At 36.7% G+C, this 15,935-nt stretch overlaps 1 protein-coding gene across 2 annotated transcripts in view; it reads right to left on the bottom strand.

The window, feature by feature from the left end:
• The window catches only part of BCKDHB (branched chain keto acid dehydrogenase E1 subunit beta), a gene marked incomplete at its 3' end in the record, with an annotated part of 243,016 nt that overhangs the window by 154,882 nt on the left and 72,199 nt on the right, over positions 1–15,935 (bottom strand). For both annotated transcript variants that reach the window (XM_080700664.1, XM_080700665.1), the window contains 3 exons: positions 9,473–9,606; positions 8,839–8,994; positions 6,379–6,487 (listed from right to left, as the gene is read on the bottom strand). In XM_080700664.1, the coding sequence (XP_080556790.1) occupies positions 6,379–6,487; positions 8,839–8,994; positions 9,473–9,606 (399 nt within the window). The remainder of the gene's footprint in view (positions 1–6,378; positions 6,488–8,838; positions 8,995–9,472; positions 9,607–15,935) is intronic.

Genomic DNA, 15,935 nt, shown 5'->3' on the forward strand with positions numbered 1-15,935 from the left:
AGTATAGCATATTATTTATAAATATGATGATCAATTATCAGAAGCTGCTGCTAAGAAAGTTAAAGGTGGTTTCCTGTTTAAAAAGAAACATGGATTTGGTGACAGGTTGGTACAGAACTGCTACCTTTGACTATATTATTTGACTTTTTAAATTCTATATAAGCAGCATTTAAAATTGAAATGCTAATTCAAAAAATCTAACAATGAATTAAATTTTCTGCTTTATGGATTTAAAATATTCCTGTCAGAGACTGTACCTAGTATTAAATGTATTAGCCCGCAGGAAAAATAATCTGTCATGTGAAAAAAACAAAATAGTAATTTCTCTCTTTTATGTACACTATCTAATAATATATAGACACACATTTTGTGTGTGTATGTGTGCAGCTGGGAAATTGAATACAGGGGCATTCTATCTTGAAGCTACACCCCTAACTCTATTTTACTTTTTACTTGGAAACAGTGCCTCTCCAAGTTTCTAACAGCCTTACTAAGTTGCTGAGTCTGACTTTAACCTACAAACGTCCTCCCTCAGTCTCCCAAATACTAGATTACAGGCATTAAACTAAATAAAGTTTCTGTTCATCAAAGAAACTGTCAAGAACCTAAAGAGAGATCCTACAGAATGGGATAATTCCTCTGACGGGAGGACTAATATTTAAAACATACAAAGAACTTAAAAGATTTTTTAAAAACTTAAAAAACCCTTCACAAAAAAGTTAAAATGGCCGATAAATACATGAAAAAATATTCACCATCACAAGCAATCAAGAAGATGATAATTAAAACACTAAGATCTATCAAACCAAAATCAGAATGGTAATCATCAAGAAGTCAAACAATAAATGTTAACAAGAATATGGGAAAATAGAAACTCTTCCACTCTGTTGGAAGGATTGCAAATTAATTCAGCTGCTATGGAGATCAGTGTGGAGACTTCTCAGAAAACTGGGAATGGTTCCACCATATAATCCATCTGTACCAACCCTGGGTATCTTTCCAAAGGAACTGAAATCAGAATATTATAGTAATAGAGTAGAATTTACAATAGCCAAATTATGGAACCAACCTAGGTGTCCATCAACAGATGAGATTACAAAACTATGACATACAAATACAATAGAATTAATTCTACTTAGCAATAAAGAAGAAAATAATGTCATTTTCAGGAAAATGGATGAACCTGGAGAACATTATGTTGTTTGTTTGTTTGGTGGTACTGGAGGTGGAACCCAGAGGCATTTTACCTCCAGGCTATACTCCCAGACCTATTTTATATTTTATTTGGAAACAGGGTCTCACTAAGTTGCTGAGAGCCTCACTAAGTAGCTGAGGCTGGCTTCGAACCTGTGCAATCCTCCTGTTTCAGTCTCCCAAGCACAGGGATTACAAGCGTGCGCCACCACGCCCAGCTAGAACATTATGTTAAATGAGATTAGCCAGTCAAAGAAAGTGAAGGGTCATATGTTTTCTCTCATATGCAGAAGCTAAGGGGTAATCAGGACCCAGAAGGGACTTTGGATAATGGAGAAGAAACTTCAGTGGAGCCAGGGAGGTGGTCTAGGAGGCAGGGAGGGGGAAGAAGGAGGATCAATTCTGAAAGAATCACTTCCATGGACTTTATGTACATATGTGAGAATACCAATGTCAATCCTGATTGCCCTGTATGAGGAAGGGGATGAGTGGGAGGGAGCTGGGGGATGGCCCACCAAGTGCTATAATGCTCGTATGTCACCATCACTGCAAGATGTATTATGATGTGAGACTATAATGAACCAATAAAGGAATAAAAAATTATATATAAATATATGGTCTTCTCCCTTTTAAAACTACTTAAGATAATGCTCTTTGACCTCAGAATATATGCATTCATATAATTAGTGTATTTGCTTTAAAAATCATCAGTATCATTATGAACTATTTTTATTTAAAATACTTTTGGACTTTAAAAAATATCCTAAGCCACACATGGTAACATATGCTTGTAATCTTAGTACTTGGGAGGCTGAGACAGGAGGATGGCAGGTTCGAAGCCAGCCTCAGCTACTTAGTGAGGCCCTCTAGAATTTAGTAAGACCCTATTTCAAAATTTAAAAAAAGAAATAGGGCTGGGCATATAGCTGGAAGGTAGAATGCTCCTGGGTTCAATCCTCAGTCTCACATGAAAAAAATATTTTTTCCAGGAGATTAGATAGATAGATAGATAGATGCACACACACACACACACACACACACACACACACACACACACACATATATACCACAGATGAAAGAAAAATTTATTTCAACATCACTGATGTCATGAGTCGTTCAATTAAATAAAAACCAACAGTTTAAAATCATACAAGGCTAACTTTTTTCTCCAAATGTCTGTATCATTTTGTATATTTTCAACACCAGTTTTCCTTATCATTTCTAAATATCCTCTTCCATTTCTAAAAAGACTGATTGCATTTAAATTCCCTAACTGCAATAAATAATCAGAAAACCCAAAGATGTGATTATGTTACTTTTCCTACTACATTCAAAAGACCCAAAGCTTAAAACATTTAAAAAGTTTTTCATTTTAGTCATTAACTATATAAACTATTACAGACAAAATAAAAAATAAGTTATACATTCTTTATGCAGCAATTTTCTTGAAATTTGCATCTACTTATTTTAAATATATAATAAATAGATATTAAGCTCTGGGTCTTTCTTTTTTTTTTTTTTTTTTTTTTTTTTTTGGTGGTACTGGGGTTCCTGGAAGCCCTTCTACCTCCGGGCTACACTCCCAGACCTATTTTTACATTTTGATTTGGAAACAGGGTCTCCTAAGCCAGCGCGCGCGGCTGGCTTCGAACCTGCGCGATCCTCCTGTCTCTGCCTCCCAAGCGCAGGGATTACAAGCGTGCGCCACCACGCCCGGCAAGCTCTGGGTCTTTTAAATGTCGGGTATGTATAACTTTGGGAAAAGTTATACTTTTCCCAAAGTTTGCTTAACTTCCCTCATCTTCAAGTTCCTCATCTAAAACTTGGTGATAATGACAGAATCTACCTGATTGTGGCTGTGGTGGGGATCACACTAAGTAGTACATGTGTGGACACAGTAGTACAGCACTGTGTCCAGCACGTAAGTAAAGTTTTTAAAGACTGGGCAGATACACCTGTGGATTATCTCACTTAATCCTCTCAGCACCTTAAGAATGTTATGTTATGAATGAAGATGCGATTCCTACCTCAGCTGTTAGGACAAAAGTAGCAATGACATTAAATTAAGAAAGGCAGCAATATACTGATTTACTCCAAATGGGGATATTTTCATCTTAAAAGAGAAGCATCCTAGCTGGGCGTGGTGCCACACATTTATAATCCCAGTACTTGGGAGGCTAAGAGATCTCGGGTTTAAAGCCAGTCTCGACAACTTACCAAGGCTCTTGACAACTTAATGAGACCCTGTTTCCAAATAAGAAATCAGATCGGGCTAGGGGTATAATGCAGAGGTAAAATGCCTCTGGGTTCAATCCCTGGTGCCACACAAAAATAGTGAGGAAGGGAGTGGAAGGGAGAGAGAGAATATGAGAGAGAATATGAGAGAGAATATGAGAGAGAGAGAGAGAGAGAGAGAGAGAGAGAGAGAGAGAGAGAGAGAAGAAGAAGAAGAAGAAGAAGAAGAAGAAGAAGAAGAAGAAGAAGAAGAAGAAGAAGAAGAAGGAAGAAGGAGGAGGAGGAGGAGGAGGAGGAGGAGGAGGAGGAGGAGGAGGAGGAGGAGGAGAAAGAAGGAGGAGGAGAAGGAGGAGGAGGAAGAAGGGGAGGGGAGAGGAGGGGAAGGGAGGGAAGGGGAGGGGAGGGGAGGAAAGAAGAGGAGAGGAGAGGAGAGGAGAGGAGAGGAGAGGAGAGGAGAGGAGAGGAGAGGAGAGGAGAGGAGAGGTCTTTTCTCTGCCAAGATGGTGTATTATATTAGTTAAAATTGCCTATGACATAAGTATGGTCTCCTTCTAAGGAGACTGAAACTCAAAGTAGATTCAGCTTAAAATGTGGTTAGATGGAAGATTCTGGGTAAAATTCATCAATCACAGGAAAAGCAATCCAGGGCCCCAGTGCCACATCATCCCAGGCACACTGCCCCTAAAGAGTACAGCTCTGTCCCCACATAGAAATCCCAGGAAAGAAATAAGAATGGTTGGGCTTGAGCCACCTGCTCATCTCCCTGCAGTGGGAAGAGCAGTAACCATGGGAACGATATGTTCCAGAAGGAAAAGGAGGGTCCAGTGATACTGAGATGAATGAGCGAGCCATGCTCTATAACACTAAGCTCCAGTCCTGAACTCATCTCTGTAACTCAATCACTCTCGAACAGGACTTAGTTATATACAAATCACATAGGTACAAATTAAAAAATTAAAATTATACATTATGGGTAGGTTCCTCTTAGAGCTAAGAACTTAACTTTTTTAGATGCCTTATATTTTAACTTCCTATAGAAATATATGCCCAGAATCCTTAAAATGATTTATTTCAAGAATTAAATATGGAATACTGCTTTAGATTTAGAAAAAAGATATCTAGCATAATATTTCTAAAGGCAGTTTTAAAAACTGAAAGCAGTGAGGGACATTTATTCATCAACAGCAGAAAAATAAAATGAAACAGCAGTCAAGTTGCATGGGCCATGGATAAATTTTGAAATACTGCTGAGCATGGTGGTATACATCTATACTTGGGCATCTGACAGAGGAGGGTCACAGGTTCAAGACAGCCTCAGCAACTTAGCAAGACTCTTAGCAACATAGTGTAACCCTGTTTCCAAACAAAATATTTGAGCCCGGCATGGTGGGCACATGCTTGAAATCCCAGTACTTGTGAGGCTGAGACAGGAGGACCGCAGGTTCACAGCCAGCCCCAGCTACTTAGTGAGGCCCTCTGCAACTTAGTGAGACCCTGTTTCAAAATAAAGAATAAAAAATCAGGCTGGAGGTGTAGTTCAGAGGTAGAATGCCCCTAGGTTCCATCCCCAGCACCACACACACACACACACACACAAAAAGAAAAATTAAAAAGGGCTAGGGATGTAGCCAAGGGATAGAATGCCCCTGGGGTTCAATCCTCAGCAACACAAAAGAAAAAATAATTATTATATACTCTTACAGTGGGATGTTACTCATTTAAAAACACTTTACCTGTCTCAGATTTTCAGGTATTCTTTTCCATATAGCTAAGAAGCATTTTCCAATTAATTCATTAACAGGCAGGCTCCAAAATAATTTAGTTGCAATATGTTAATGCTAATTACACTATATTCACTTAGTGAAGAGAGCAGGGCAAGCCACTTTCCTCAGTGGTAACAATTATAAAACTTAGGATGATAAGAATAACAAAAATACTTAGCAATAATAACAAATGAATGTTTGTGCAATATAATGGCAATGTTCATTACTTAGTAGTAGTAATTTTCAAATACTGCAAAGCTATGTACAATATTCATTGTAATAATAATGAGCAATAAATTCTGCTATTCAGTGATGAAAAAGAAATATATGACCAACACAAACAATATAAGTGAATCCATCATTAGCTTGAGCAAAAGAAGGCAAACACAAAAGAATATATACTGTGTGCTTCCGCTTATAGAATCTCTCCAAAGATGAACAACTAACATAAAAGCAATGAGAAAGTGGTTGTGTTTAGAGCAGAAGAATGGATTGGCAGGGAAGTGCAAAGACAGGGCTTCCAGGATTGATGAAAATGTTCTGCACTTTATATGCAGAGTGGTTACATGGATGTATACAGCAATCAAAAACCATCAAGTTGAACACTTAATATCTATACATTTTATTGTACATACATCACAATAAAAACGTGGTTTTTTTAATTTAACTGTTTGAAGAAGATTGATTTGCCAGAGTAATTATCTTGAATTCAAAACAAAATATATTTTAGAGAGAACAAATCATTTGATATTTAAATTTTCCATTACACTGGGAAATAAGTGGTCACCGATGTGTGTTTATCAAATTAAGATTCTGAGCTAACAAGAGGGTGACCGAATGTCTCAGTTTGCTGTAGATAGCCACCCCAGTGTGGACCTGGTGCTAACACCACACTTGTTCACAGTGTTCATAGCTCATACTTGTTCATAGCTCAACAAAGTCCCATTGTTCTCGTTATCACGTCACACTGCCTTTTTTGTTTCCAAAATCAAAATATAAAACAGCTAGATGGACTTTCCCCAAGCATAAAATCTACCTGGGAAGGAACTAAATATAGAAGAAATTAAATCCAAATATTTTTTCTACAAAAATATACAAATCCAGCTTATAAAAAGTTAAAATTGTTCAAGTTATGAAAAACAAACCATTTAAAGATACTCACAGATATAAAATAAAGGAAACTTACCTGCTGCCCTGTAAAGTATTTTAGGTTCAAAAAATATACAAGGATTTTTGTCCTCTATGCATGACAAAAGAAGTCCCTTGGCCTGGAAAGGGCTCCTAGGTATAACCACCTGCAAAAACAGAATTTTTTAAAAACAATTTTGGTTAAAATGTACCCTAATAAAAAAAGAGTTGATACTTAAATAATCAACTTTCAAAACAAAAAAAAATGTGTTTATTTTGGCCTAATTACCATTTATCATAAAATTTATATAGTGCCCCAAAATTTCCTTTTGTTCAACAAATATTTATAAGATGCTCTCTATGTTCCAATAACTAATATACTGTTCTTCTCTTAAGGAGCTAAAGTTACCTATAAAAATAAATAAAATGAATCCTGAAAGAGCAAAAAAATGAAATCATCAATACCTATAATATCTCCCTGTATTTATCTATCCATAATTTTTCCTGCTACTCACAAAGTGCATGCAACACTCCTCCCCAACTTTAACATGATAGAATTTCCTTCTATCCCAGGGAAAACCACGGACTTCGTTAAAGAGAAAAGCCATCTACTAAATTTTATGACACGGGCACTATCACATCCATTTGTGGATACACCTGACTTCCAGTTCACAGGAAAGGGCTGCAGAACTTTCTTGAGAATGAGGGTGAGAAGGAGGAAGATGGTCATGACAGCAGGAAGTATACATGTTGATTGGCCAAGCACTCCATGTGGATTAATTTGTCTACTGCTCATAATAACCTCATGAGGCATCTGTTATTATTTTCACAAACAATGAGGAATAAAAAGACATCATGAAGCTTGCCCAAAGTTTCCCAAAGTAAATGCTACTTGCTAGACTACGGATTCTCACCCAAGGCCTGATGCTAAACCCAGTTCTTAACTTCTATACAATGTTGTCTCAAATTACAAACTTCTACCTAAGTATTAGTGATACAAAATAACTGCAGCTGGGCATGGTGGAGTATGCCAATAATCCCAGTACTTGAGCAGCTAAGACAGGAGGATAGCAGGTTCAAGGCCAACCTCAGCAACTTAGCAAGACCTTCAGCAAGTTTCAATACTCTATTTCAAAATAAACATAAAAACAAAAATAAAAATAGGGCTGGAGGTATAGCTCAGAGAAAGAATGCCCCTGGATTCAAACTCCAAACCACAAAAATAAATAACTGTATAAAGACAAGAAGTATATAGAAAAATTATTAAAATAAGTGTGAATTCATCACAAAGGTTCAAGTAAGATTCATTGAAGCAAACTCATTGCCTTGCAAGTCATTTTATGCCATTTTTATCCCAAGAAATTTTATTAAAAATAAATTAGTAGCCCAGATCTCACTATTTACTTCTGTAAACAGACTTTTAAACACATTAATAAACATAGTATGCAACCACTTAGCTTATATTCTTACATTTTAGTTTCTCTTTATTATCTTTCTCATGCATTTTACTTTTAGACCTTTTATTTCATGTATATTTCAATTTGACATGGGAAAAAAGAGAAAACAGAGAAAGAGAAAATAAGGAATTAAGAAGGTAGTGGGTAAAGAAGGTAGGAAAAAAGAAAGGGAAAATAGAAAGCTGGGTGCTATAATAAACATTAAATATCAACCAAGGTTTAGCTCAAACACAAAAATAACTGTTGCCTCAAATGTAGCTTCTGCTCTAACCTACAACTTCCACCTTATGTTGAAAAAGCACAAAACCTGTACTCAACTATGAAAACCCTAAGGACTTTGATCTAATAGAAAAACAAAAGAGAATAAAACAAACACATGTTCATAACCAGTTCACGTTGTCAAGAACAAAAAAATCTCTATATCTGAGATATCTGTGAGTTTGTATAATAATTCCCTGGAAATATATTCAATAAATAGAGATAGAAAAGATTGTAAAGTAAAATATTAACAAAAAATACTCAAAATATTTGTATGGTCAAGAAACCTAGGCTACTGTGGAGGCCAGCTATAATGTGGAGATGCTTGAAAGTTGACTGTTTAAAACAATATTACATTACTCTTGGCCAACACACACACACACACACACACACACACACACACACACACACACACACACCCTATGCTTTTAGGTAATGTAGATTGAACAGTAGAGTTATTCAAAATCATCTCAGAATCAGTTAAGTGAGAAAATTCAATTAGATGGAAACATAGAGCGTTGAAAGAGGGGGAATACAACCCAACTATGCCCTCAGTCATATTCTTTGAAATCTATAATGCCAATTAATGCCAGTGTCAAGTCATTGCTCTTCCAAGAACATGCTATAAAACTAGGCACTGGAAAAAAATGCTAACCTCCCTTTCTTAAATGTATTTTAGTTCATAGAAACTCCAGAAATCCTGTTTGTTTTCTGCCAGACAAGTATATTAATTAATTAACATCAATAGATTAAAAAATGAAAACATCAAATGAAGAGCAAATAAAGTACATAAATGAGAATACCTTGATTCCTGGGCAGTGAGCAAAAAAGGCTTCAGGACTCTGGGAATGATAGAGAGCCCCATGACCAACGCAGCCCCAAGGGGCCCGAATAGTGAGGCTCCCACAGTTAAAAAGATCCCCAGAACGGTAACGGTACTTGGCAGCTTCATTAACAATCTGGAAAAAAGGAAGGAGAGAAGGTAGAAGAAGTAGTGAGTCCTTCCTTCCCAAGCCATTTCTAAAACCATTCTATTAGGTCCTTAAATATATTCCCATTACAAAATGATAGCTGTAAAACACCAACTCAAGAGTAACAAAAGCCCAGCGTGGTGGTGCATGCTTGTAATCCCAGCATTCGGGAGACTGAGACCTGGATGATCGTGGTTTGTGGACAGCCTCAACTACTTAGTGAGGCCCTCTGCAACTCAGTGAGACCCGGTTTCAAAATAAAGAATAAAAAATAGGGCAGGGGATTTAGCTCGGAGGTCAAATGCCCCTGGGTTCCATCCCCAGACCCACACACAAAAAAAAAAGGAATAACAAAATGTGCCTAAGGTGGGGGGTGGCAGGGTGGAGGCAACACAGCAAAACTTCAATACTTCATTGACTCAACAACCTTACAAATGGTATTTACAATACAATAAGATATACTTACCTGATCAAAAGCAGGAAAAATATAATCTGCAAACTGAATTTCTGCAATCGCAGTAGCACCAGTGACTGCAATCCCAATTCCAAATCCAACAATTCCTTGTTCACACAATGGGGTATTGAAAACTCTGTCTTTTCCTTTAAAAGAAAAGAAGAAAGTAGACAGTATGACCAACCAGAGTAAAGTGTTGCACAATACATCTCAAAATTCAGTAATCTAATAATGCTGGGATGGAGAAGCACAGAACAGAAAAAGAAGATAGAGTAAAATAAGAAGTATGATGGTTAATTTAAATGTAATCAGTAATTAACTGTGAATAATATAAATATTCCAATTAAAAGAAATACTGTTATACCAGCACTGGGATAAAAGAAAGCAAAACCCAACATCTTGAAAGAAAACATAAAAATAAATTACAAATAAAGAAAAGAAAACATTACACAATAAATAACAAAGAAAAGTTGATGTTACCATGTTAATAGCAGATAAAGCAGACTTAAAGGGAAATGACATTACAAGAGATTAAGAGGTAAAATTCATATTAAAGAGTTTGATTCACACGCAGGGCATAATAATCCTAAAGTGAAATAATAAACTCCAAACAAATGAGGAAAAAAAACAAAACAAACAAAGGAGAAATGGACAAATTCACAATATAATGGATTACCTTTAGTAAACCAATTCATGTAACTGATATAAACGGTATACCAAAAAAACAGGGAGGAAGGGAAGAGGTAAACAAAAAAGATAGAAGATTTTAACACAATTAGCAAACAAGACCCAAATGATATATGCAGTACAGTTGACCCAAAAATTAAGAACACAAATTTTTTTGAAGTAAACAGCGATCACTGACATTAATTGATAAAATACTGAGCTATAAATCCATTTTATCAACTTTTAAAGAATTAAGGTCATACAGAGGTATAATGCTATCTGACTATGGTAGAATTATGGTATAAATAAAAAATGAAAAATAATTAGAAAAGCCTTATGTTAGAAAGGTTGTTTTTTTTTTTTTTTTTTTTTTTTTTTTAATACATGCCTAAATAGGGCATGGCTCACTTCTGGGAATATGGCAACCAAGGGAAGCAGCACATATCAGTCCTGCTGACACTCGATCTCTATCACCATGAAAACAGCATCTTGATAAAAGAAAGAAACCGGCATAAATTTGAACAAAGAACCAGAAATTAAAAGGCAAAAGAAATTAAAAAAAAAATAGAAGGCAGAAGAGAGAAAAGAAAAGTATCCTATCTGCCTCCAATAGCCTTGGCTGCGAGCACTGCAGCTGTGCCATCTTTCCTCACCATGCTGGGACTGCTGGAACTATAGCCTCAAGAGACCCTTCCAGCAAAAAAGCCTAAGACTGGAAAAGAAGTAAGCAGGTGCAGCTCACCAGAACTGTAGGTGATCGCCTCCTCCTGCCCAGACCCTGGCTACAACCTACAACAGCAATGGCCGAGCTCACTGCGTTCTCCAGAGATCCAGAGCAGTGCTCAACAACACCAGAAGTGAACTATCCATCCCTGTGCCTCATTCTTGCAAGGTCTGAGACTTTATGGTTCATCCTGGTGAAGATGGGAGTGAAATCTGCCATTCCAATCTTCACCACTGAATACAACACTTGCCATTGTATATACCAGCTGACACCTATAAAGTGAGAGAAAGCTATCAAAAGCAACAAAGATACATATGTAAAAAACCTGAAATCATGAGAAGAGGGAATATAAGGAAAACAATGAGCTCGTACAAACCCACAATAACAGAGCCAGAAAACACAGAATCTCTGCAGAGATCACAAGAAGAACAAATCAAAATTTTAAGAGTAGAGACTTCCGGGAAGATGGCGACGGAGCAAAACGGGGCTGACGAGCACCGCTAACAACCAATCTCTATTACCACAAAATCAGCACCTTTCATAGCCAGAAAACACCATCAGCAGAGAAACAAAAAAATGTAATTTTAAGGGACAGAGAAAAAGAGGGCTGGAAAAATGAGACACCAGAAACCAGATCGCAGTGCTGCAGCCGGAGCCGCGGCGTGAAGCGGCAGGCGCCATTTTGCCTTGCAGCACCAGGCTCCAGAGAGGAAGGGAACTCATAACTGAGCTCAGAAACCAGAGAGGAGATACACCGGCCTCACGCCCAAGAACGAGGCAGCAGCGCCTTACTGCTGGCGGCAGCAATGAGTTCACCGGACAGCACCAGACCAATGCACTCAACAGCCCACCAAGCTCCAGAGAGGAGCGGCGGACAGCGAGCTGAGGTGAGCCGCTACAGAACAGCCGGGCAGGATTCGGCAGATTTCTCGGCAGGGAGCATCTAAAGCTCCCAGGGGCTGGGCTCAGCGCACCCTGGAGGGACTCAGAGTGGAGATCAAAAACAGAAAAGAAATACGCCAGCCTCACAGCCGAGGGCACGGCAGCGGCGCCATATTGCTACTGGAGGCAGCAGCAGCAAATTCGCCGAGTCCACGACAGCTCCATCTGCGCACTCAACAGTGAGTCAAATTGGGGCCCCTAGAGGAGAAGTCCCAGTACTGTACTCCCAGGGACTTGACCCAGTGGGGAAGTAGTTGTGGCAGAGATATTACACCATAGGAGAACGCACAACCTGGCACCCCCCCCCATGGTCAAAAGCAGCCTCGATTGACTCCCAGGGTCTGAGACTCTGCAATACAACCCAGTAAAGGAGTAGTGGGAACTGAGATACCATAGACTCGAGATCCACAGCAACTTAAGTGAAGTCATAGTGACCCAGGGAAGAACCCAGAAAAGGCACAAACTTCCGAAATCATGGGAAAGAGGAATAACAATGGAGCAATGAATGCCCACAACCCCACAACATGAGAACCTGATAAAACAGAAATTCAGAGATTTCTAGAAGATCAAATCAGGAAAATAACTGTAGAAATAATAGAGGTGTTTCAAAAAGAATTCAGAGAGAGCCAAAGAGAGATAAAGGATGCAATTAATGAAGTAAAGGCCTCGATTCAACAACCGATTAGATGACATGGAGAATAGAATCTCACTCCTACAAGATGATAATTCAAAAAATGAACGCATAGTTTCTAATCTAGAAAAAAATATCCGACAGCAGGAATCTGACATTGAAGAAATATGGGCCCATTTTAAGAGAGCTAACCTAAGAATAATTGGAATAGAGGAGAGAAAAGAAGGTGAAACCAAAGGGATTAACAATCTTTTCAAGGAAATAATAGCAGAAAATTTTCCAAACATAGAGCAAGAGGTCGATACACAGGTCCAGGAAACTTATAGAACTCCCATTAGAGAGGATCAGAGAAGAGGATCCCCACGCCACATAATTGTCAAAAGGACCAATGTGGAAGCCAAGCAGAGAATCTTAAAGGCAACAAAAGCAAAGGGCCAAGTGACATTCAGAGGCAAACCAATTAGAATCACTCCAGACTTCCCAAAACAAGTCATGAGAGCCAGAAGGGCTTGGAGTAACATATTCCAAACTCTGAAAGAAAACAACTGCCAGCCAAAAATTTCCTAACCAGCAAAACTTTCTATCAAATTAGATGGAGAAATAAGAAGCTTCCATGACAAACAAAAACTGAAGGAATTTATGTCTTCAAAACCAGTGCTAGAGAAAATACTCAAAGAGATTAACTATAAAGAAGAAATGAGTAACACACACCAGAACCAGAGGAACAAGATTTTCCATCCAACAGACAACTAAGATTGGTTATCTGTGGAGATTCATTATTTATGTTAGTCTTTTACCTATCTCTAAATTGTATTGTTTGCTTTTATTGTTGCTAATTTTTTAGGATTTCTAGTTGGAATATTAATATACCTTCAGATATAGCACTTGGAAATATTTTATCCCATTCTATCAGTAACTTTTAACTCTGTTTACATTGTCTTTGGATATACAATATTTTTTTATTTTTTAGGGAGTTTGTATACTCTTCTGTTACCTATGCCATTGAAATCATATCCAAGAAATCACTGCCAATTTCAATGTTGTGAGGTTTTATGACCCAGATTTTCTTCTAAAAGTTTATAGTATTAAGATTTATATTTAGGTCTTTTATATATTTTGAGTTAATATTTGTATATATGTTAGGTAAGGGTTCAATTTTATTATTTTTCATGTAATTATTATTTTTCAACAATATTTAGTTAAAAGATTATTATTTCCTCCACCAAATGTTCGTGGAAACCTTGTCAAAAATAACTTGACAATATATGGAAGAATTTATCTCTAGGCTTTTATTTAACTCCAATCTTTTGGTATATATATATATATATATATATATATATATATATATATATATATATATATCCAATCTTTTTTGGTTTATATATCTGCCTTTAGAACAGTACTACACTGTTTCAATTATTGTAGCTTTATATGGTTTGAAATCAGAAAATATACATCTTCTAGCTTTGTTCTTCTTTGAGATTGTTTTGGGTATCTAGAGTCCATATTCCATATCAGGATAGATTTTTTCTGAAAAATAAATAAATAAATGTATGATAGCTTCACCTAAAAAAAAAAAGAAAAGAAAAAAATATTCTCTGGTAAGAAAGAAAGCAAAAAGAAATATTGAACTGTTATCTTTTAGTCCTCAAAAGCTTGGTATCAGACAAATGAAAATGTTTTGTGAGATTATCATCATTAATATTTGATAAATTGCTATAAAACTAGATGTCAACCACTAAGCCAAGCATGGGAAGGAGGGATGGGGAGGGAACGGAGTGGGGATCGGGTAGGGGCTAACTGGACGATGTGTGCATGTATGTCTACAAAAGTAATTTCTTTATACCATTATGATGTATGAATACATTGCACCAATAAAAAAAATTAAATGGTAAAAAAAATTTTAACAGTAGAAATTATATAAAATTTCTGAAAAGATTTTAGGGAGAGCCTGAAAGAAATAAAGTAACAAATAAAGAATCTAAAACCATGAATAGGAATTAGAAAAAAGCTGAAGGAAGTGAAGGAAGCAATCGTTGAAGTGAAGGCATCAATACAAACTAAAAACAATAAATTAGACCACATGGAGAATAGAATTTTGTTCTTATAAAATGATAACTCCAAAAAATGATGTACAGTATATAATTTAGAAGACACAATTTAAGAGCATGAACTGGACACTGAAAAGATAATAGCCCATCTTAAAAGAGCTAACCTAAGAATAACAGGCATAGAAGAGGGAATAGAAGATAAAACCGAAGGGATCAACAATCTTTTCAAAGAAGTAATACCAGAAATTTTTCCAAACAAAGGAAAAGAGGTCATTATACAGGAACAGGAAAATTATAGAATCCCCACTAGACAAATCAGAGAAAAGGTTCACCACAACACATTAATAGTCAAGTTGACAAATGTGGAAGCCAAAAAGAGACTCTTAAAGGCAACAAAAGCAAAAGAACAAGTGACATTCAGAGGAAAACCAGTTATAATCACTCCAGTCTACGCAAACCAAGTCATGAAGCCAGGAGGGCCTGGAGAAACATATTCCAAACTATGAAAGAAAACAACTTACAGCCAAAAATTTCCTACCCAGAAAAATTATCTTTCAAATTTGATAGGAAAATAAAATTCTTCAATGACAAAAAGAAGCTGAAAGAATTTATGTCTTCTAAACCAGCACTGGAAAAAATACTCAAAGAGATTAACTGCAAAGAAAAAATAAGTAATAAATGCCAGAATCAGAGAAACAATCGTTTTCATCAAACAATAAGCAAAGAAAAACAAAATCTACCTCAAATAGAAGTTAAAACTCAAAATGTTAGGAATTAAAAATCATCTCTCAATATTCAGACTGAATATAAATGACCTCAACTCCCCAATAAAAAGACATAAGGTGGCAAAATAGATTAAAACCAAAATCCCTCTATATTCTGCCCACAAGAAACATACCTTACAAGTAAAGATAGTCACAAATTAAAGATGACAGGCTGGAGCAAAGTAATCTATGCCAAGGGAACTTGAAGACAAGAAGGAGTAGCAACTATGATATGAGAGAAATTAGACTTCAAGCACATGCTTATCAGAAGAGACAAAGCAGGTCCTTTTTTTATTCATAAGGAACAATCCAGCAATTTATACCCAAACAGGTGCAGCCACTTTCATAAAACAAACTCTTTTTATGTTAAGTCACACACAGATCCCAACACAGTAATACTGAAAGACTTCAACACTAGTCTCACAATGCTAGGCTGATCTTCTAGAAAAAAGGTCATTAAGATGCCTCAGACCTAAAGAACACCATAAACCAAATTGACCTATTGACAAATACAGAATATTTTTCCCAACTACAGCAGAATTCACACGTTTCTCAGCTGCTCACGGAACCTTTTCCAAAATAAACCACATCCTAGGCCACAAAGTGAGTACTAGCAAACTCAAAAAATGTGACATACACCCTTGTGTTTTTTTCAGACTACAATAGAATGAAATTAGAAATCACCTATAAAAAGATC

This window comes from Muscardinus avellanarius (assembly GCF_963383645.1).
Source record: "Muscardinus avellanarius genome assembly, chromosome: 8".
Classification (NCBI taxonomy): Eukaryota; Metazoa; Chordata; class Mammalia; order Rodentia; family Gliridae; genus Muscardinus; species Muscardinus avellanarius.